The sequence below is a fragment of the Cinclus cinclus genome, chromosome 3 (assembly GCF_963662255.1).
Source record: "Cinclus cinclus chromosome 3, bCinCin1.1, whole genome shotgun sequence".
NCBI lineage: Eukaryota > Metazoa > Chordata > Aves > Passeriformes > Cinclidae > Cinclus > Cinclus cinclus.
Genome location: NC_085048.1, coordinates 68,863,039 through 68,885,365, shown reverse-complemented (window position 1 = coordinate 68,885,365; position 22,327 = coordinate 68,863,039). Strand labels below are relative to the sequence as shown.

Genomic DNA, 22,327 nt, shown 5'->3' with positions numbered 1-22,327 from the left:
ACCAAGAGGAAAGTTAGGCAAATGCACATACTCTATCTTACCTTTATATGTCCATTACAGCATACCAAAGATCATTTGCTAAACTGATTCTGCAGTTGGATGTAGTTTTCATGAACGCACTAGAGTTGCTTAATTAAACTGTTAGAAACAAAATCAGGGATTCACAAACTATGGCATTTTATTTCAGAGGCCTTTGCTTACATTTGTACAATATATTACATAACTCTCCATTTTCTGCAGAACCTAATATATATTTTATAGCTTTTCTCTATAAGCTTTTCCTTCAATGTCTGTCAACAAATTTTTACAGTCCTGTACAATTCTGAATACTCTGAAACCATTTTCAATAAAATCAGTTATAACCTTAAGCGCACACTACGAAGACTGAAAATGCTTTTCTTAGAAAAGTCAAATGAAAAGGATTCTGACACTCTAGCATCTACAAACAAAATGCTTCAAATTCTTACATGTTGTATTGCCAGAAAACAAAGAAAAACATGCCAGCCCCTATTTCCCCAGGCAAAAGAAGTACACAGAACTACAATTAAAACAGTAAAACAATCTGTACAATAAAGTACTGTGTATTAACAGTGCCAGGTATTAAATAGCTTGAATTAACACTTCCGCAATATACAAATGTCTTACAAAGGTATAGAATTAACAGGAGAGAGCTTGGGATCCATTCAACATAAAATCAATACAAGTGAAAACATTTTGAAGTTGGTTTTGGAATTTGTACAAGGCATTTAAAAAATTAAAACATCTACCACTCGGCTAGCTAGTTATTTTAAAAACAACTACCCTTTTGTGGCAGTGTTGGTATCATCAACCACCAATTATAACCTCACACCTTACTCCCTCTCCTGAAGTCCTCTCCTTGAAGCTCGTAATAAAATAAGCATTACAAATGAAATATCTGTTGCTTTAAGGGAAAAAGAAACATTTACAAGAAAACACAAAAATATACCTGTTATAATCCATTATGAATAAATATACACTTTAAACTGGCTGAATACAATCTTTATACATTAAGATTTAATACAGTTTGTTAGCCATTTTCTTTCTTTTTCATAATGTATTTTATCAAAATTAAAAAAAAAATACTGTTTTATAGAAAAATGGCAAAGTACAGTAGTTTCATTCCAATTAACGGGTTCTTAAAACCCAGAGTAACCTATTTAAGCCTAATTCAAACCTGTAAACATTAGTCAGTCTCCTTTTTTTTTTTTTTTTTTTAAAGGAATCCTCATATTTGGTTATCAGGACTGATGTCAGACATCCTACTAACTGCAGGTTTTGAATAGATGTGCTTGACGTATACAATTAAAGCCACTATAAGGTGACTTAGCAGTTAAAAAACAATTAGCTTGTACAAATGAAAATATTTTCAATATTTGTCATAAATAAATGGAAAAATATCAAATGTTCCAGCTTTAACAAAATACCAGGAAATACAGTAAGCCTTACCACATTGATTTAGATCACCCCAACAACTATATACTTATTGTCCTGTCTCTACAGGCAGTGAACAGCCTCCATTTGCCACAGTGGAAGGCCTTCGAGTCACTAGACTTACAATTCCCAGACAAGTTGGAAACAATTATTGCTTGAGTAAAAGCAGTTTGTTGTACTTTTTCTTCATAAAAGTGCACTTAAGTGCAAAGTTAGCTTGTCAAGAAACAACTTTAAATACAAAATAGTGCTTGTCTGAATTTTGTGCCACTGTGCAGTATAAAAAAAAAAAAAAAAAGGAAAAAACAAAAGAGTGGCCCTCAGCAGCCATTAAGTGCAAAGTGCTTTGGCAAGTCCTGCTGTCACCTGCACTCAACTGACATTCCATTCTGTGATGAACTTGACATAGATGGTTCTGCTAACGTTAACATAACTGCAGCCGTAATGGAACTAGAGGAAGGTGATGAGGAGGAAGATGATGTAGTAGCAGCACCTGCACAGGAAAAGGAAAACACAGGTTACAGAGTCTCATAAATCAAGTAATAAACATGTCTGCTTGCTCAACAGCAAGCACTGGTACATACTGACTCCAGCAAACAGTGCTTTGCAATGGGGAAGAAACCAGCCTCCACTGCCTGGTTTGTGTAGGAAACACTCAATTTCACTGGTCTCCCTTAAAATCATGGAATAAACCCCTTATCCTAAGGGGAAAGCATTAACTAGGCCCACAAGCAATAGTACAGTAAATTTTTATCTGTAACTTGAAGAAAAATTAGAAATTACTAATGCCCTTTGTTCACTGCTTAAAAAAGTTTAGTCTCTGTATCTTTTTTCCTCTATGAAGTAGTTATGGCTCAAGAGCATTAAATGGATTGCAGACCTTTTTAACACTCTTCCACAGTCACTGGGTACCTCATACTTCTAATGGTCATATAATACCTGCACACAGCATTTCCCAGAACCCAAACAAAACTACAATCCTAATGACACACATCTCCCTGCAAATTATCCAGTACCTTAATATAACATGCAATTATGCCCTTTAAAAGCAGAATTTACTTTCCAGCACTTACTTTCGCGCTCTTTTTTCTTTAAGCGCTTTCTTCTTCGGTCAATGGAAGCCACCTCAGATTTCAAGGACAGGTAATGTTTCCTGATTTCTTGCAATTTTTCTTGGAGAACTGTTATGCGCTCAGCACTAGTCAGATTTTCCAAGTCAGCTGCAAGTTAAACCATCTCTGTTAATGCTTGTACTGAAGCATTTCCAAACACTTCTGGATGTCAGCGAAGTGGAAGGTACTCAGATCTGAGTGATGTGCTTTGAGGTAGCAGACAGCAAAGCTAAGATACACAGCAGCAGCTGCTGCTGTTTATCACCCCAAATTTGTTAATTTTTTATTATTCTTTACAAGATAGCACCACACGCTGTTTGGGGGCTTTTTAAGGAACTGGGAGAGGAAAAATAATGCATTCTCTTCTCCGTAAGGAGGAAAAGGATAAAAAAAAAATAGGACAATGGATGAAAACAGCAAGGCCAAAACTAGCTTTCAGCCTGTTGCTGTTCAGTCCTGGAGCTGAGTTTTGCCCCAGACACTGGGAAGGTCAGCCTTGCCCAACTTGTCTTGGTACAAAACAACAAGTTACAACAGGAATGTGCACAGCTGTGGGGTGGTTCTCTTGGAGTCCGTGGCATATGTGCCATAAGGAAAAACCATACAGGATGACCTTGTTGGACATGGCCAGCACAGGAGCTGCCCCTCTGGCTGTTTCCAGCTGGGAGCTCTCAACAGCATGGCACACAGCAGTGGGTGGCACAGGCAGGAGAAACTCTTGGTCCAGTTCAGGGAAGCCACACTGGAGACACTCCATTCAAAAGCATTTAAGAATCATTTAAACTACTGTAGGGTGCAAAATGCACTGCATCAACCTGTAATGAGGGCAGCACCAAAGGACCAAAAGTCACAACTATATTAGGCTGTGGGAAAATGAGAAAAGCTCAAGTGTCTGACTCAGCTACAGCAGGAAATGTGCCAAACAGCACTCCATAGACCAACTTCTGCCAAGCAACTTTAGCACGTGGAGTATAGCCAGGGTAAAAAGAAAGAGCAAAAGCCTTTCAAATGTGTTGCACCAGGAAAGTGTTCAATGAATCTCAACAGGGCAGTAAGTGACAATAAAGACCTCTCACATTACATACTCCTGAAGAGCACCAGAATGTAACTTGATTGTGAACAACTACGGAGAAAAAATACTTTTAAAAGTAGACTAATGCTGAGATTCAGGGTTGGGGAGGAAATAAAAAAAAAGAACCCCAGCAAAGTCAGATTCAATTGGTACGCTGCATTAATATGAGGGAATTAGTAAGGCACTGATCCCTAACTGGACCAGTAGCTTGGCTGAAACAGTGGAAGTTCTTAACACTAGAAATAGCAAACGTGCTGGCTCACTAATACAAAATGTATGGGGAAAATTACAAATCAATCACCAATCACTAAGTGTCTGAACAAGAACTAGAGAATGAGGAATAAAACAGCAAGGAAATACCAACAGAAGAAGCACACAGAGCAGATAATGCTCACGCCAGAATGATAGGTATGCACAGAATTCAGATCTAAAAACAGTCCTGGAAGAGTGTGACACAGGAAGTTCTCTGTGCTACAACTGAAAAAAAACAACCAAACAAACAAACAAAAAAACAAACAAACAAAAAAACCAAAAAACAAAAAAACCCAAACAAACAAAAAAACCCCACCTATTTCTTTCTAAATGAGGACTTATCACAAGCTTAAGCAAATTCGGGATGGAAACAAGAAAGACAAAATACACAACATTCATAAAGCCTTTTTGCACTATGCCACAAGATGACAATAGGTGTATTTTCAAGAAAATACTTACACATTTGAAAACTCCACTTGTAAACTTTGGGCAAACGATTATTCTGTTCTTTGAGATCAGACTCCTTCTCTCCATTTTTACCACATTTTCCTGGAGACTGTGTTCTTGTGAGTGATTTTGTTTGTTGAGATTTCATGCCAGTAGAAACCGATTTTGCTGACTGAGACTTGGACATGCTTTCACCAGCGGATAGTTCATCACTATCGCTGCTGTTTGCTGTAGAAACAGGAAGACATTGTTACAAAACAAAGCCCAAACTAAAGCTTGTCAGAAGCAACCTCTGTGCTCGTTTTCATACAATGAGAATTTATTTGACCCAACAGACTCCATCCTGGTGCAGCAGCTTGGCTTGATGCTCTCTGCATCACTGAAGCACAAACCAGGTCTGTAATGGGGCCAAAATAAACCACATCTGCCTGCTCATGGTGCTGTACTTTTTCTAAGAGTTCACAAGACTGATATGGTCCATCTCTTGTTTACCTCTTTCAAACATCAATTTCTAATGCAGTATTCAGTATACATATAAACCTCTATCCCAATTTAGAGCTAACAGTTACAGAGAGACCTTTGACTGTATTTTTAGGACATGCATAGCAGAAATCAGAGCAAACACAGCCTTTTCTTAGCCTTATGTCACCTTTATTTTTTTTATCCTCAACTGAAATCACTATCAATAATCTGAACATGTACGCATACTCTATGAATTTCTCAGACATGATGTCAGAAGTTTTTAATTTTGGAAAAAGATCTTTTGCTGACCCAAAACAGAAGAACTTCACCTCATGCTCAAAAAACTTTAAAGCAACAGGCCGAACTGAACACAGATTTTTAATCAAACCACTCAAAGGAGAGTAACAAAATAATCTATCTAAAAGATAAGATTTATGAGTAATGATTGAAAGAATGAAGTTTTTAGCACTACCAAAATAAAACTGAGGTGAAACCAGGCACAAGAGACCGTAATTCAACCCAAGTCTAGCAAGGCAGTGGAATAAAACGCCTAGGAAATCTGTAGAACCTCAATTGTTAGAAATGTTTTTAAAAAGACATTGAATTTGTATTTATTAAGTAAAATGTATGCCTCAGTTGTACCTGCCGCAGGTGTTGACAAAATGAGCCCTGAACCTTCTGGCCTTCACAATCTGGTGATCTATACAGGAGAAACTGAATACCTGAGACATGTACTGTGAAAGAGCTTGGCCAGATGCTTGTTGGTGTTGGTTTAATGTAAAGGTAAGAGCTGAAGCTGCCACAAAAGCAATTTAACAGATACACCGGAATTTTGCCACAAGTTTTCTTTTTTTTGTGCTTATAGCTGAATCACATTTTATCTATTTATTTTCCTTATTACATCCAGTCGTGCCTGAAGTCCAACAAAAACATTACACACCAAGGACTATGTGGTAGTAGCTTTGAAGTTTCACATCCTGATGAAGACATAGGTTGAGAAAAAGAGGTAAATTCACCAAATCCAAGGGAATAAAGGTAAAGCTAAAAATGATGTATTTGTTATGCAAATTCAGTTTTTGTTACTTTAATTTCTGAGCTGAAGGTAGGAATAAGGATTATGAAAGGAGTCCAGTGAAATGGAATTTAAAAGGATAAGAAAATATAAAGAGGAGATAAAATAACATGAAGGACAGGTGAGGCGAAAGCAAATAGCAGACCAGAAAATACAGACTTTAACTAAAAACTGTTAACAGAAAGAGGGGAGGGAGAAAAAAAGGCATGGTATATGCTTTGTATTCTTGCTTTAACTCCATTTTTTACAGTTATCCTCCAGGCTTCAGTCGCTAGCTGTTTCCTAATATTTTTTTATTAACAGTGAAATGAAGCAGTAATTGATCTTCTTGTCTCCCAAACAAGTGTGCGTACGACCCCTAACACACCTCTGCTTTTATTAAGCTTCCCTTACCCACTACTGTGGTTTCTATTCTAATTAGCTTCTACAACTACAAAAACTGCAAAAGCTGCATTATTTACAGTAGATGTAACAGACAGCATAGGAAGAAAACAAGAATCTATATTCTTCTGGAATTATTCTCATATTTACTACAGGGTAGAGATATTAACCTCTAAAAACTCATCTTGCAGAAAATACAGAGTAGAATTTCCTTCAGGTCCCAGTCTCCCCTCTAAAGCAGGCAGCTATCACGACACAGAGATACCTGTCCCAATTCTGCCATGTGTGAAATACACTTCTTGGTTTTCCTGAATCACACGATATTAAGGAGATCTCAGAAATAGGCCCAGAAATAATATAAAACATTTAAAAACACTTTGGCGTTTAGGTAGAGCAGCTTCTTCATTTACACAGTATTAAGAATTCCCTGATGAGAACATTTTGTCCCAATGCATTTTTTATTAACAATCAGTTGAACAAATGGCATGCTACTTTCACACCTTTTATTTCACACTAAGCTGCCGTACTTACTAGTTTTACTCTTCTTTTTGCTGCTCACAGATGTTTTGTGACTTCTTTTCTGCTTTTTTGAGGAACTGCCTGCTCCCTGAGCATCTTTAAGTCTTTTCTGGCCTGTACAGACTATAATTGGGAAAACAAAAACAAAAACAAAAAACTGAGATTAAATAAATCCTTGCACTCCTCCCACAAAACACTTCGAAGTTTAAGTTTGTAGACAGAAATGCAACTCTTCCTGCCTATCCTTAATGCAGCTCAGTTTTCTACTTATATTGACAACAGGAGGTGAAAGACAGTGGAAGGCAGGCAAAGCTTCTTTGCACAGAGTGCACATGTATGATGATTACAAATTACTTTCCCATATGCATCACCAGAATTTCTCTTGAACCACATGGATTTACTGTTTTTAATACTGCAAACTAAGTAAGAATACATTTGTTTGAAAAATTATCAAGACCTACTGGGACTAAAAAATGTTTTTAAAAATTTGCTGTACTTGGAAGCTGTGAGAAAAAAAAAAAAAAAAAATCGAAGCCATAATCTGTGATCAGTAATCACACTGACTGAAGGTGTTAAAAAAACCCCTCAGATAATGTTAAAAAAAAAAAGCAAACACAAAAAACAAGAAAAGTAAGGCAAACAAAAAACAAAGGAAAAATTCTACTGGTATTTGTGACTACAAGGGGAAAAAGTAGAAAAGGAACATGGAAGCATTCTAGTAAACCTGCTAAAAGACAGTGTTTTAGGACTTCTCCAAATGCTGTTTCACAACCATGTGTCTTATAGATTAAAAATTACCCCTGCATTAAAACAATTTTAATTAAGGAACCCAATTTTCTGAAACAGGTTAACATGCTGATAAAATAAGATAAGGAAGTTAAAGTTTAATGCATGTAAAAATACTTCTATAATAGTGTAAAACTACTTTCATATAAAAAACCCCAAGTAACATTAAGTTCTAAACCTACACAGCTCTAATTAGCAAAGCAATAGAGGTGTATTTAGCAAGGGGTACACATTCACCTTTTCCAAACTCTCTCCTTTAAGGAAAAACATTTTGTTGCATACTTTCAAAAAAAAAATTTCCAACAGAACACTGAAGGTAACACACCTTTAAGGGCATTTTCAAACTAGCTAATTGTTAGCCAAAATCTACTGAGATTAAAAAAAACACTTCTGCCTCAGAATTGTAGACAAAATGTATTTTCTCCCTTTGTGCTCATAATTTTCAGCCACTACAACACAGTGAAATTAGCTGCAGTCTTGATGAACTGCAAAACACAGCCAGTCACTTTCAAAAAAGCTCTTGAATCTTGCCAGTTAAAAAGCAGGCAGCAGTACAGTGACATCATGTGCACAAGTGTTTATTATGCCCCGTTCTCTAGTGGTTTCAGGAAAGGAACTGAAATCTGAAAAATCACATATGAAAATGAAACATAGCTGAAAAGGTCAAGCAATCAGCTTGACTTGAATTTTAAGTTAATGTTCTAGAAAAATACAAATTAGAAATGACTGCCTAAGCACCTGAGCAGTAAGAGGGCTATCTCCCCCAAAACAAACAACTTACAGTTAATCAAATTTGATGCAAGAAAAGCATCTCCTGCTGCTAAGGAGGGTGCTGAAAATGCTTCCATCTTGCTACCACAAAAGTTCCTTACACAAGCTATTACAATTTGCTTTGGGCTTTTTTGCCACATCCAGTATAAACTTCATTCTTTTATCCTTTGTCCCTCAGTGAAACCACCACAATTTCTAACGGAAGGCCAATAAACTTGCTGGCAGATTACATTTTATTCACGAGATGATTATACCATTTCCACACATCTGAAATGGACAGCAGACTACTACTACCTGCAACAACTAACTTCCCTGCACCATAACCAAAACAGAATGAAAACATGTCAGCAAGGTTAAAAATAAGAGCTGTTTAGGTTGGAGACAGCTCTGTTTACCCTTTCCTTTACCTTTTTCAGCATGCTCTGGCTCTGGTTGATTACTACTACTGGAGCTGACACTGGCATCAAAACCTGTCGGAGAAATATTCCCCTCAGACTGGAGGTCTTGCAGCTCCCCTGCCACACTGTCCACTTCTATTGTGCTATCTGTTTCACTTTTGATGCTTCGTATCTCTTCTTGATTTGGTGGCAGTGTCTCAGAGACAGTGACACTGGATTGATGTCTACTGGACTCTGTCACAGTTACAGAGGAAGGTGACTCAGGAGTTGTAGGAGGCGTATTTAGCACTGAATTGCTGCCGCTGCTTGGAAATTCAACTTTCTTCTCACCCACTTCAGTAGGTTTCTCCTCAACAGGTTTAACATCCACACTTGCTGGCAAAGATTTTTCAAGTTCACAGTTGGGCAAAGAAATGCCTTCTTCTGCAAGAGTCTGAAGCTGCTCCTCTGCCGCAGCATCGTCAGGAGCAGCGTGTGGAGGAGAGGCAGCAGCCTCAGTATCAGAGTCTGAGAACAGCTCCTTCAGCGTTTTCTTCGGCCACTGTCCTTGAATACTTGACCACACATCTTTTCGATCCTTCGCTCTGGTGTTCTGAAGTCTTTCATCAGAGTTATTTAAAAGCTTTATTCTTTTCTCTCCCACTTCAGAAAATCCGGAGTAGAAAGTACTTGTCCGTAAAGATTTCCTCTTCTCCTCTATTCCATTGTACTTTTTTGTTGGGGTGATTTTCAGTTTGGATTTGTCTTCCTCATCTTCGTCCGAGGAGCTGTTACTGCTGTTTTCTAAACTAAGGGAGTCTTTGTTTTTGGACTTCTCATCCTTTCTATTAGGTGACACGGTCTTTAAGGACTCCTCTGCAACACAGTGTCTTCGTTTACCACGCTTCACTTGTGGTTTTGCTGTTTTATCCACAATCTCCTTCTTTCCATCCTTTCTCTTCTTTGTGGCTTCATCTTCTCCATCGGACTCACTGTCTTCAGATAACTCTTCCATCTCTTTCCGCAGTCTTTCAGGAGACTTGGATACAGACTTGGGCACTGCTGCATCTGTAAGAGCTTTAGTTTCTTCTGGGAGGGATGAACCGCTCTGTTCTTTTAGACGGAGTTCATTTTTCTCTTGGCTTACGGCTTCGGGCTGAGATTCCTCTTTGCCATCAGCATGAGCATTCGGGGCACTTTGGTCATCTTCTTGCTCACTATCATCAGAACTTTCAGAAGCTAATTAGAAATAAATCCAAACAAAACAAAAACAAAACAAGGAAAGTTTGTATTGATTCTTCACAGTTACAAAGAATTATTTAAAAAACCAAAATCAACTAAACAGTACAGATATGAAGACATGCTACAGGAACTCTAGCAGTCTCTCTCTTAAATGGTACCTCCTGAAGAGTTAAAAAACTCATGGTATAATGGCTAGATTAGAAACTAGGAAGATTCTCTGTTATACAGTACATCTCCAGGAATTTCTGAAGAGGTAGAAAGCATGCAGTGCATTAATCCATAAAATACAAACTTCTGCACAATTACCCAAACCAGAAACTGAAAGATGCCCTTACATATTTCTCATGGGTTACAAATACTACCCTTATCTGCCTTTTTTCCAAAGCCCATAACACAGACATTATTTTGCCTGGAAAATCCAGAGTCTAAAGGATGGAACAACAACACACACATTGGATATTCCGTAACAAACCAACCTGATGATCAACCTGGAAAAAGGAAGTGAAATCAATAAAGAAAGGCACTTATGGAAACAAATGGACAGGAAGAATGTAGGACAACTGCAAGAAGATTCAGGGTCAGCAGTAAAGAAACTGAGAGAAAAACAAAGATAAATAATCCAGAAGAAATCAACAGCAATCTCACTCAGTGTGAAAAGATACAGATTCAACGAGAAACACAGGAACTGGCTCAAATACACACACACATATATATACAGATATATGTAACTCCTTGATTTATAAAACTAATTACAGATTAATTATCACACTAATAACAGTGTCACCGTTAACTGTATTTTTTTTTTTGTTTCTCATTTCCTAAGGAAATGAAGCATTATAGATTATGTTGACTGTTATTCTATCTACAGTTTTGGAAACCAGGGCCAGTGTCATTCAAGTTCAAGTAAGTTGGAATGATTATTAAAATCACACAGCTTCCACAAAAGTTTGTGGTTACTCAAACTACCTATACCATACATGATTTCTTTCTCTGGAAGCATGCCCTAAACTAAGAATGAAGAGAAGCAAGTAGGTATTAAAATGCTGCTGTAAATGTGTGGGCAGGGGAACACAGTGCTAGCAACAACAGACATGCAAATATGAATAATGGGTCCTATAGCTTAGGTAAATCAAAAATGAAAAATTTAGAAATTAGATAGGAATCTGTATCAAACAAAACAAACAACAAAAAAAAGGATGGTAACACAAAATGCAATTGACTGTTAACACACTGAATTCACAGAAACTGCTAACACTGCTCTTGTCCAAGGGTTATTTCTGAAGATCTTGTTATAATTAGCCAGACAGATGCAAGCATTTAGTTGCAGCAGTTATTCTACATTGCCATTTAGCCCTATCTAAAGGATATTTACAGAATTAGAAAAAGCTTTTAAGTACAGTACCTTGTAGCCCATTAATGATAGAAATTTCTATTGATTTAACTGGAACTTGTTCACTGTTTTTGGCCTCAGTGCTGTCAAGTTTGGACCCAGTCTCTGGTGATGTGCTGGTGTGAAAGGGGGGTTTTGACAAACGTCGTAATTTACACGGTTTAGGAGAATACTTCTCTTCCTTCTCTCTGTCAGTTTTATTCTAAGTGAAAAAAAGATACAGAAACTCTTCTCATTGGACAACACATCTTATCATGGATTACAATTAAACAACGCTTACAGTTATCTTTAACATTCCATCTGTAGATGAAAGCTCTCCTCTTTGTTTAAAGTGTTTCTACACTCCATGCCAAGACCTTTCCACTGAAGACAGGGACTTTGTAACATTAAAACAAATGGGAAAACAAACACAACCAGTGCTTGAGGAGTACTGGCACTGGAGGATGTCAGGCTCAGCAGTAGCAGAAGGAAAAGCTTCCCTGCAGCCCAAGTCTAAGTCCCATACTGTCCAAGAAATACGTCATCATCTAAGCCTAAATATCAGCTGTTGAAGAATCAATTTTGAAAGAAATCTTGGCAATTATAGAGTCCCATGCACATGGACTGGTCCATAGGTTTGCTCTGCAGAGTCAGAGAACTCTCAATTTTCATCCTCTCAAACTAGCTTCCAGCACTGGAAGCAATAACCTGTACCCTTCTCATCTGTTTTCTGTAAATGACTACATACATTTAATTAAGAATTCAGGAAAGAAGGGAAAGAGAAGCTTCCCCTCCTCACCTCAAGGAGAAAAGTCAAAACCACGATGAAGAAAGTATCCATGTTTAAAAGGTTATGAAGTTGCTTTGCCTGAGATAAGCATTTGTAGGCCAATCAAAAGGTCAGGCAGAGAGGCAGGGATTTCTTAACTATATATCAAACCAAAACAGGGAGCACAAGAGAGAAAAGGGAGAAAAACTACCTTTATTTTCTTTCGATGCTTAATTTTTGGTACATTTTTATCAGCTGGTCTCACGATCTTGTCTGCCTTTATCCATTCATCGTATCTAAAGAGAAAAAGAAATCGCATGCATTTATCGTTTTAAGCAGATAATCACATCTCAGTAGAAATTTAACTGAGGAAAAAGAGAATTAGTAGCCATATGAAAACAGAATTGGAATTTGAATCAAGTAATTTGTGGGATTCTGAAGTCTGTGAAGTTTTAGCTATGGTTCAGAGGATTAATGTCTTTTTATACTGAAGGGTAAAATGCAAAACCTATTTTCCAGTCTGCACAGAACAGCAGAAATGCACGCATGGAGGTAAAACAAACTACCTGAGTGAGAAATCAGTACAGACCTCTAAAAGGTATACTTCTTATTTATACACTGTAAAACCTTAACAATAAAATAAATCCTGTCAACTACATAAAATGGGACCAGTTAAAAAAACAACTCTTGATCCTGAGTGACTGCAAAGAGTTATCTGGAGTGAGTAACCCTTCAGAGTCACCAACTTTGAGTCACTGACTTCAGAGTGACATTTTTCAGTTCCTTTTCTGTTAAAGGTTTCCATTTTGTAACAGAGTGATTCAAAACAAAAACATACTAAATTAGCACCAAGTTATTAACAACAGGCATCTCGTTATTCAAGACTGGACCTGTTAAGTACAAATCCAAGACCAAAGAAGTACATTCTTCGTAGGAATATACTGTGACTATGGTACTGTGCTTGCCAGACTGTGCATTTCTGAAAAACTCAAGAACCATTTAAATAATTTTTTGTCCCTCCCAGTAAGAATAAGCCGCTTTACTACTTAAACTGTAAATTCAAGTACCATCTGCATAAGAAACAGTTCAGTTAAAAATTAGCTGGTATTAACTTTGACCTGAATGTACAAACAAACTCCGATCCTCCCAGGTACACATAAAAAGAGAGGGGGGGGAAAAATCAACTTCAAAAAACTCAAAAACTCAATCCACACTCTCTAAAAAACCTCATACAAGATGGATTTGAGCACAATCACCATGCTGGCTTTCCAGCTGGGCGTACTCAACCATCATTTTGATATATGCAATGACTACTGATACAGTCCTAATTCAGTTTCTTTGTAACCACTGTCAATTTTATCTACAATATTGCCTTAAATTAAAAATATTTAGGGAAAAATATGCAAGTTTCCAACTTGCCTTCCCACACATTTTAAGTTATGATCTATACAAGGGATTTCAGAAGGTAAATACCGTATACTGAATTGAAATTTCACACAACAATACAGTGGAAAAATGAAATAGCAGCAGCCTGAAAAATAGCTTCCCAAAACAGTTGTTCTGTTTTTTCACCTCCATGTGACAATAAAAACCACAAGATCTCACAGCAGACCATGCAGACTTTGATATATTGCCTACACTGCTGCAGACACTGCTGTCATTACACTATTACACTGTCAATATCAGGTGAAATGTCAGTAAACAGGTTCAAAACTGCAATACAATTCTGGAGAACACTTGCTCATATGGAAAAATCTCATATTCTGAGAGACTCTGGGAAACCCTATTTGAAGCAATCTTTCTTCAAGACAAAGATATGTTTTGCACAAGGAATACCCTGAAGTGCCTGCCAAATAGATTTTGTGACCCAGAGAAATGCAGGAGTATTTAATTAATTAGATCTAAACATATGCTGGGAAACAGCACTACGACCTGATAAACACATGGTGAAAAGTAAAGATTCTGACAATGTCCTTTCTGCTTCAACCACATTGCTAGTATACCAAATTTGCATTCACTCATTCTTATGCATCTCCAATAAGAAATTCATCTTCCTCCTATGCAGTCTGTGCACAGCCCACTCTGTCTGAGATTCCCAGCAACTGCAGTGCCTGTTGGGGCAAGAGCTGATAGACATGGGGGCACATTGAACCAAAGGAGAGAAGTGCAGAATCTGAAGAGAATACGCGTCCATACCACAGAGTCCTAAACATCAAGTATTAGAAGTAGTGGTCACGCAAGCCCTCATCTCAAGGAGCACAACTTGGAACACTAATGTGTGACAGCCACAGCTGCTGGCCAGAGCATATCCTGGCTTTACTCCTGACTGCACCCAAAACAGCAGACAGACCCTGTGAGGAGACCACAGAGATTTCACATCTTCTCCAGAGAATCAGCTGCGCACCTCACACCTTTGCACCACACAGCTCCTTTCACTACTCACACATCTGATGCATATGGTTTGCCTAAACCTGGGACAACTGGAACCAGGCTGGAACAGATCCTTCAAAAAAAGATATATTCCAAGCCACAGTTGACAATCTGACCCTAAATTACATTCTCCTCCACTGCAAGACATAGAAGCACCCTGAAAGCCGCATCTAAACTGGGTTGCATGACTCAGACTAGAGCCTCTTTCTAGAACTGCACCTGCTAACATAGGAACATTTACTTCATCACTAATCTTACTTTGGACAGTCTGTTCACAAAAAAAAATTAACCCAAAAATATTATCAAAATAGTTCTTCAGCTCTGCTTACAAGCAGCACGTAATTTCAGAGGACTTGGGGTGTTTTACTGCAGTGCTGTCTTTCACACGTACTAGCTTCACCACTATAAATTGAGCAGATGAGAGTGGAGAGGAAGGAAATAATATGGGGAGCTGCTCCTAAAAGAGGTTACACAGATTTTTTTGAAAATCAAGATGGGGGATTTAATAAGGAATTATTATTTACTTATTTTTAAAATCAGGTTTCATATGAAAACCTGGAATACTTTCATGAAGAAAATCCCCTTGCCATACCAAAATGAAGACAAAGAAGAGCACCTTGCATCAGAGTATGTACTGATATTGTTGCACTCATATGCACTACTTACAAGATAAAATGTACCACAACATACTCTCAGAGACTGCATAGTTGATATCCCACAGAAGCGCTAGAGGAGAAACAAGGAAGAAAGCATACTTGTCCAGACTAGATATACACTAGCAAAGGTACCACTTTTCTCAGGACAAGAGAGCTCAAGGAGCTAGCAAGTCTTGGCAAATTCACTGAAAAGGTCCTGTACAATATCTGTAGCTGCTAAAAAGGAAGACTTAATTTTTTTTTTCTGCTTTCATCAAAGAAAGGAGAAAAACTAGTCTTATACTCAAATAGTGGAATATGAGATTCCAGACTAGGGGATTCTAGTTTCTTTTTTTTTTTTTTTTAAATAATACCTCCCCTGCCCCACTCACGACATTCATCACTCTCCAAGACCCAAAATTTTGCTGCACATTTAATTTCAGTGGTTGACTGTGAAGTATAAAATTTGTGTAAGAAGTAGTGTTTCAACAAACACAGACAGAAATTAGCACTTTCACATGCAGATTTCTGACGGAAAGAAGTGTTGAAAAAATAAATCATAGCTTTAAACATTTGAAACATTCAAGAATAACACGTCTTGTGATGTTGTACCCTAATGACACATGGTTTCAACAGTAATATGCACCCTCTAATTACTGGGCATACACTGCAGAGCACTTACACAATGCACTGCTCTTTGCACTGGGATCTGAAGATTAAAATTACAGCAGAAGGAACTGGCACCATAGGCCCCAAGTAAGTTTTAGTTACATAAAAAGGACACATAATTCAGAACATCACTGGTCTGTCAGAAGAAGTAGAGTTTCTCTGTATGTCTCTACTTTTTCTGGTTAACATGTGGTAGCATAAGCAGGTCCCTCTAACAGGGTAGAGATTTCTACCATTCCCTTTGACTACAAGTCAGGCTCCACTGAAGACTACCATTCACAGACCTTTGTTGGAGACACACATCACCTGAATATCAGGAGCTAACAACAAGATCCATCAGCATAATGATGTACAGCTTCTGCACTTTCCATTTACTCTTTAAAACAAAACAAAAAAGAAATGTTCCACACTTCTTACGTCACTGTTGCAGAGCATTAAAAAAGCCCCCAACTAATGAAGATGAGTATCAAGTTTACCCAACTTAATTCCAAGTACCCTAAAGAATGTGAGCATGCCCACACACACAGTTATTCTGAATTCCAGATAGATACTGAAATTGTGGTAAGAACCATTAGCAGTTTAGCATTTCTGCTCAAACTTATGAGTTTAAAGAACAAGCTATTAAATGGCATACTTGATCAAAGGGGGAAACAGGGAAGTCAACTTTGAGGAGCAGAAGAATGACAGAATTAAAAAAACCCCTGGATGATAAGCAAATCCTAGTTCAGTACATCCCCTGCACTGTACATACAGTACTTGTGCCCACTAAGTAATTTACAATGAATAAGGAGAGAAGGGAATTGCTTCCTATTCTACTAAGGCAGTTGCTTTTCCAGGCTGTCACTGACAAAGTCAAATCAAGCTATTACAGCCTACAAGACTAGCCTTCACAATACTGAACTGTCAAAGTGTTTAGATGCTGGCTAAAGCTGAGGCTTACACACCCTGTCAAATCCATACACTTAAGTAAGTTTACATGTATGAAAAAGGTTAGCCACAATTAGCAGTCTGTGCACAGTCCCACAGCTGAATCTCAAATCATTTATGTATTTTTCAGTGAAGAATCCTACTCCCTCCCAAACCTTTTCAGAAGGCTCTTTTGAAACACCAGGTAATAATATAAACTCAAGTCCTGCTGCCAGAAAGACCAAACAATCAACACTCCTTACTCCTCAAATGAGTGCAAGTTAACTAAAAATGCTTTTATTATCAAACATATCCTAGTCACAGAAATAATGCCTCTGACATCAATCTGCAGATTTGTTTAAAATGCAGAGTTGGAAATTTATAATCTTGATTTCTCCTTTAAGAACTGGGGTGCTGGGATCTTCAAGGTGAAGAAGACTCATTTTTGACTTCTCATTTCTTCAGATTCGAAGTGGTACTGCTCAAATAAAAATCTGATCATTTCACCTCACAGCACGGATAACAGCATGGTATTGGCTCAAAAAGAAAAATAACTTCTCTGCTTACACGTGAATTCCAAAACAAGAGCTTAAAAAGCAAGAAACCTGTTGGAATGGTACACACAGTAGTCTTCAGTGAGTAGGATGAAAATTTCAGCAAACTGCATTCCAAGGGAGTCCTCCTCAATAAGAACTGGACCAAAAGGCAAATCACACCCCAGCTCCCACCTTCAGCAGGCTGCATCTCCCCTCATATCTTGACTTCACAGCCTCTTATGCTTACAGATGTTGCCTGAAGACACTTTATGTCAGATCTTATACCTGTAGATCAACGTAGATCAAAATTCTACAGAAGATCAGTACCAAAACTGGCAAAAGTGAGATTCCGCCTCAGCAGTAACTCAGGTGTGCCTGGAAATCACCAGGCTTTGATGCAAAGAGGTGAATTCAAGGCAGCAAGAGAAGCATCACACTTCTCTGTTACCTCAGCCAGCAGATCTTGCTAGAACTGAATAAATGATATTTCCCTGCCCTCTTGGTCAGAGGCAGGATGCCTACATGACAGATGAAAGTTACAAGAACCTTAGCTTTTCCAGAAAATGAAGTACCTCAGACTTGTGGGGTTTTTGTGGTGTTTTTTTTTTTTGTTGTTGTTTTTTTTTGTTTGTTTGGTTTTTTTTACAGACAGCAATGAAGTTAAAAAGGTAATAGTTAAGGACAATGAGCTGTTATAAGCTGTTCAAAAATTTTAGTTTCCCCTACTGTTTCCAAAGTTTCAAGTTCTAAATGGCAAAAAAGATGTCCAAAACAGCAACAGAAATACTTCAACTTATTTCTATTAATGCTAGACTAAAGACAATAAAAAGCATATGTTCCTCATTATATTTAAGAAAGCATTAAGAAGCCACTAGGCTAAGAAGATTCTGGCTGGTAAGTTTAGGGCAGCCTCAAGGGGAGGTGGGTAGGGAAGACAGATACCAGACCAGATGAAATGCATTTATTTCCTCTGCATTTATTTGTCAGTAAGAATCTTGTTGTTTTCCAGTTAACTACCCTATTGCTGGTGTACACTGTGCTTCACTGACAAGAGTGAGTTCACAGCCTCAACTAAATGCACTACTCAAATAATGAATCAGAGCAAATCTGCTTAAGAGAGCCAGAGCAGGAACCTGAAAAGACTGATGTGTCACTTGCATGGAAGATCAAAAAGTAAGATGGGGAATAAATGAAGCCTTCTTTGAACAAGTCACTTTAAGATGATTTTCAAAGCAACTAAAGCCCTGCATTAGTTAAAAAGTGTTAAAAATCTTAGTTTCATACAGTACAACGACCTTCACAGAACACCAATACTGAAAGTTTAGGACTCCAGATGTCTATTAATTTAGTTTTTAAAATTCATAAGTGTATTTGAGAAGTAATTCAAGAAGTAATCACTAACTAAAACTCAAGTTACCTCACGTTCCATCCACAGTAGTGCACCAAGTAAAGGACTTCTCCACCTTCGATGTCAGAATCTTTAATACTAGCTTCATACATTTTTTGATTTTTCCCTCTTCCATACCGCACTTGGACTTTCATGCCTGGTGGATAGCATTCAAACTCTTCTTCCTCATTGTTATTGTTGTCTTCCTCCTCCTCCTCCTCTTCTTCCTCCTCCTCTGCTTCTTCTTCATCTTCATCTTCTTCCTTATTCGTGTCATCTCTTGAAAGGTTTAAAAAATTGTAGAGTTAATATGGGATACTTGATAAGCTTTTCAGTTCCAAACCACATATATTGATAAATATTGTGGATGCATTAGAGAGCGGGTAACAGGAGGCTCCAAATACGTGAAACTGTACTACAGCTGAGTAATATCAGCAAAATAGGATATAGCAACACACACAAAATCCAGTGACTGTAAGGTGCAAAAGTGACTAAAAGCAAAAAAAAAAAAAAAAAAAAAAAATCCATCAAAATCTGTATGAGTAGAAGTTGTTCAAACTCATCTTTATATGATTCTTGCATGCAGTCTCTTTGTTCAAATATAATTTTCTCACTTAAAATTAATTCTTTTCAATACAGAGAAAATTTCCTAAATTCCATTTTCCAACCTACCAGTTTTACCAATGCTTCTTCAAACTTGCTTCTAAAAATATCCTTGCTTTATTACAATACATAGACTATCTCAGCAGCTTGAAGTTACTGCAACCACAACCACATTCTGGACAAAAAAACCCCAACACCTTATGTGACTGTATTACCAAATTAAAAAACCTGTGCTAAATTATGACCTTGCCACTCCTTGGCAATTATGCCAAAAGTATTCTAAGTATGTCAAACTTGCATTTAATTACTACATAAATACAAAAGCAGGTGTTCACTGCTTTCAGAAGTAAGCTAATTTTGAACACATTTTAGATATTTTGGACCAGTTTTCAGAAGCACTAAGAACCCACAAATCTTGCTAGTTTCAGTCAATGGTCCGGACAGGCTGCTCACTTATCTGAAAATTATCTGCAATCAGCTTAAAGAGGCAGACTACATTACAAAAGTGAATGGGGGAAAATATCTTCTAATCTTCATTAGACTTATAAAGCAGTTATTATTGGCCCTCATATCATTCTAATCACATACTCTGTGCAACAGAGAACAGATTTAGTTGCTGAATAAATTCACAACAACTGCAGACCGCCAATAATCAAAAAATCTGATACACAGAACAGGTAGTCTGGATAAGAGAACGTTAAGTACTGCTCCAAGTCTGATTCACACCAGTATTTTAGTTAAGCTCACAAACAGGGAAGTCTGTATTAATAATCTAAATCTTTCCATAACATTTCCAGTAGAAAATACTCAGATAAACCAAGCTACTTTCTCTCTGTGAAATGATGCTCCTTTTCAGAAGTAAAACTCCAGTATTACTACCCAATTAGCCGGCAAAAAGTAATTCAGAACAATATGCTGAATTCGACTGTAGTATTACCACACTGATTTAGTAAAATTACTTCAGAAATGAATGTTGCCACACACACACATATATATATATATATATACACAAATGTATATACACGCATGTGCATACACAATGAGACAAAGAAAAAAAAAATCAATCTCTGTCTATTAAGTACAGCAAGTCACAGAAGACATAGCTATTCAGGTATATATGGCATAGACCATATTATATGGCATAGACCATACAGTTTAATTCTAGAAGGCCAAGATTTTAATTTTTTTTATGTGTATATATACATATGTGCGTGTATATATATATATATATATGTATGTATGTATGTATGTATGTATAAATATATACACACGCACACAAAGTCTTGGCCTTCCAGGAGGTAGGTAGGTAGATAGATAGATAGATAGATATAACTAAGTACTTTCAGTGAACTACTTTGCCAGTGAAATTAAAACCAGAGTTAAAAATGCAACATGAATAAACAAGCTTTGAAAGCTCACTTATGGCAAAATTTACTTTTCCAAGGAAATCAGGAAAAAAGGTGCCCAAAGATTCAGATGAAAAATTCCTGAATAAAATTCCATACCTGACAACAAAAAGCACCAACAAGTAATTTAAATGATTTTAAGTTATACTCTCTGCTGCACTAAACAAACTCCTAGCCAATTTCAGTATTATCACACAAAAGCTAAAGAAAATGGGATCAGAAGCAGAGCCACCACTGCTCCAAGAACAAGATGAGCTTGTGATTTTCCATTATTAAGTACCCTTTAAAACTGCAGTGAACCAAATTTTGAAATTTTGCCTTTTTTTTTTTTTTTTTTTTTCCTCGCCAAGATCTAGGGGCACAATCCTTGAATGCTGTCTGCAAAGTAAAGTATGCCTATACTGGAGATTCAGGATTTTCCAGACATTGGCAATTATGGTGCCAGTGGCTTTTTGAAAGCTGAACAGATCTGGAGTCCCCCTCATCTTAATCACACTATGGCTTTCTCCGTGTCCCAACATATCCTACCAAGACTCCATGAAAATACCAGAAATTGGTACCTCCTGGAAGAGATGTCTGAAACCATCATTACGAAGTTAAGTAACTTGGATGGTCAAGGAGATGTGAACAGCAGGCTGAACAGGGGTGGAGGGCACGTCAGGAAGCAAAAGCAAAATGGAAACAGAGAGGCCTGCCAAAAAGTGTTCTAAGGAGTGACTTGGTTAGCAATCACAAGCTTGAGATTTTAGGAAAACAAACAGAAGCAAAGAACTTTAATCAGTTTGGAGCAGGAAAAAACCAACACTCTGATAGAGCTCCTGAATTAACAAAAAAAAAAAAAAAAAAAAAAAAAATAGTGCCAGCAAAAAAACCCCAACACAAAACCCAAGAACACATACCAACAGTTGCAAGGAAGGTATTGTCTTATAATGCCATAAATAGTTCAACTCTGGCAGTGCAGACAAAGGGGAAGCCACAACTGCCAGAAAACTGAGTTTTCTAAGAGGAAATTGTGATTGTAGGTATCATCCAGTATGCACAGTCATAACTTCATTAGTCCATGTATGTATGCATGAGATCATTGGATTTTCTTCAATGCTGTTTAGTCAAAATCCCATTTGGGGGGAGGGCTTGGGGAAAAGGTAAAAAAAGAAAAAGAAAAAAGAAACAAACCTCTTGGCAGCACACAGTAATTGTCAACTTCAAACCAGTACCCAGCATTATCTACCACAAAGCTGCAACAATTTGAACAACCCAAGCAGCAGCTGATGAAACAAGGCAGCAGCAGATGTGCACACACAGTGCACAGCAGACACAACAATACAAGTGTAACTCTGTTCCAGAATCCAAAGTATTACCACAAAGCTTATCAGGACTCAAAAGCATTTCAAACTGCAACCACAGATTAAGAAGAATACCCCCACCCCATCTCACAAGGATTGGGAACATAAACCTTCAGAACCAAGAAATGAACAAATTAAAATGCAAAACTAGTTGTTAATAAGTAAATAAAATATTTAGATCATACAACATTGCTTATCATTAGTTTCAAAGGACAATGCAAAATCCTCAAAAGGCTAAAATAAAAACACACACACAACAGGTCATTCTCAGTCAACATAAAGATTTAACAGCAATAAGCCCACAATTAAGTGTATGAACAACCAGAGAT

At 37.5% G+C, this 22,327-nt stretch overlaps 1 protein-coding gene across 4 annotated transcripts in view; it reads right to left on the bottom strand.

Moving 5' to 3' along the window:
• Positions 1-160: 160 nt before the first annotated feature.
• Positions 161-22,327, bottom strand: part of ARID4B (AT-rich interaction domain 4B) — an 88,209-nt gene continuing 66,042 nt past the window's right edge. For 2 of the 4 annotated variants that reach the window (XM_062490155.1, XM_062490156.1), the window contains exons 17-24: positions 18,677-18,925; positions 12,295-12,379; positions 11,348-11,537; positions 8,734-9,942; positions 6,782-6,892; positions 4,348-4,563; positions 2,526-2,672; positions 161-1,945 (exon numbers count right to left, since the gene is read on the bottom strand). In XM_062490155.1, the coding sequence (XP_062346139.1) occupies positions 1,815-1,945; positions 2,526-2,672; positions 4,348-4,563; positions 6,782-6,892; positions 8,734-9,942; positions 11,348-11,537; positions 12,295-12,379; positions 18,677-18,925 (2,338 nt within the window). In that variant the 3' untranslated portion in view covers positions 161-1,814. The remainder of the gene's footprint in view (positions 1,946-2,525; positions 2,673-4,347; positions 4,564-6,781; positions 6,893-8,733; positions 9,943-11,347; positions 11,538-12,294; positions 12,380-18,676; positions 18,926-22,327) is intronic. The other 2 variants (XM_062490157.1, XM_062490158.1) reach the window with 1 other exon arrangement.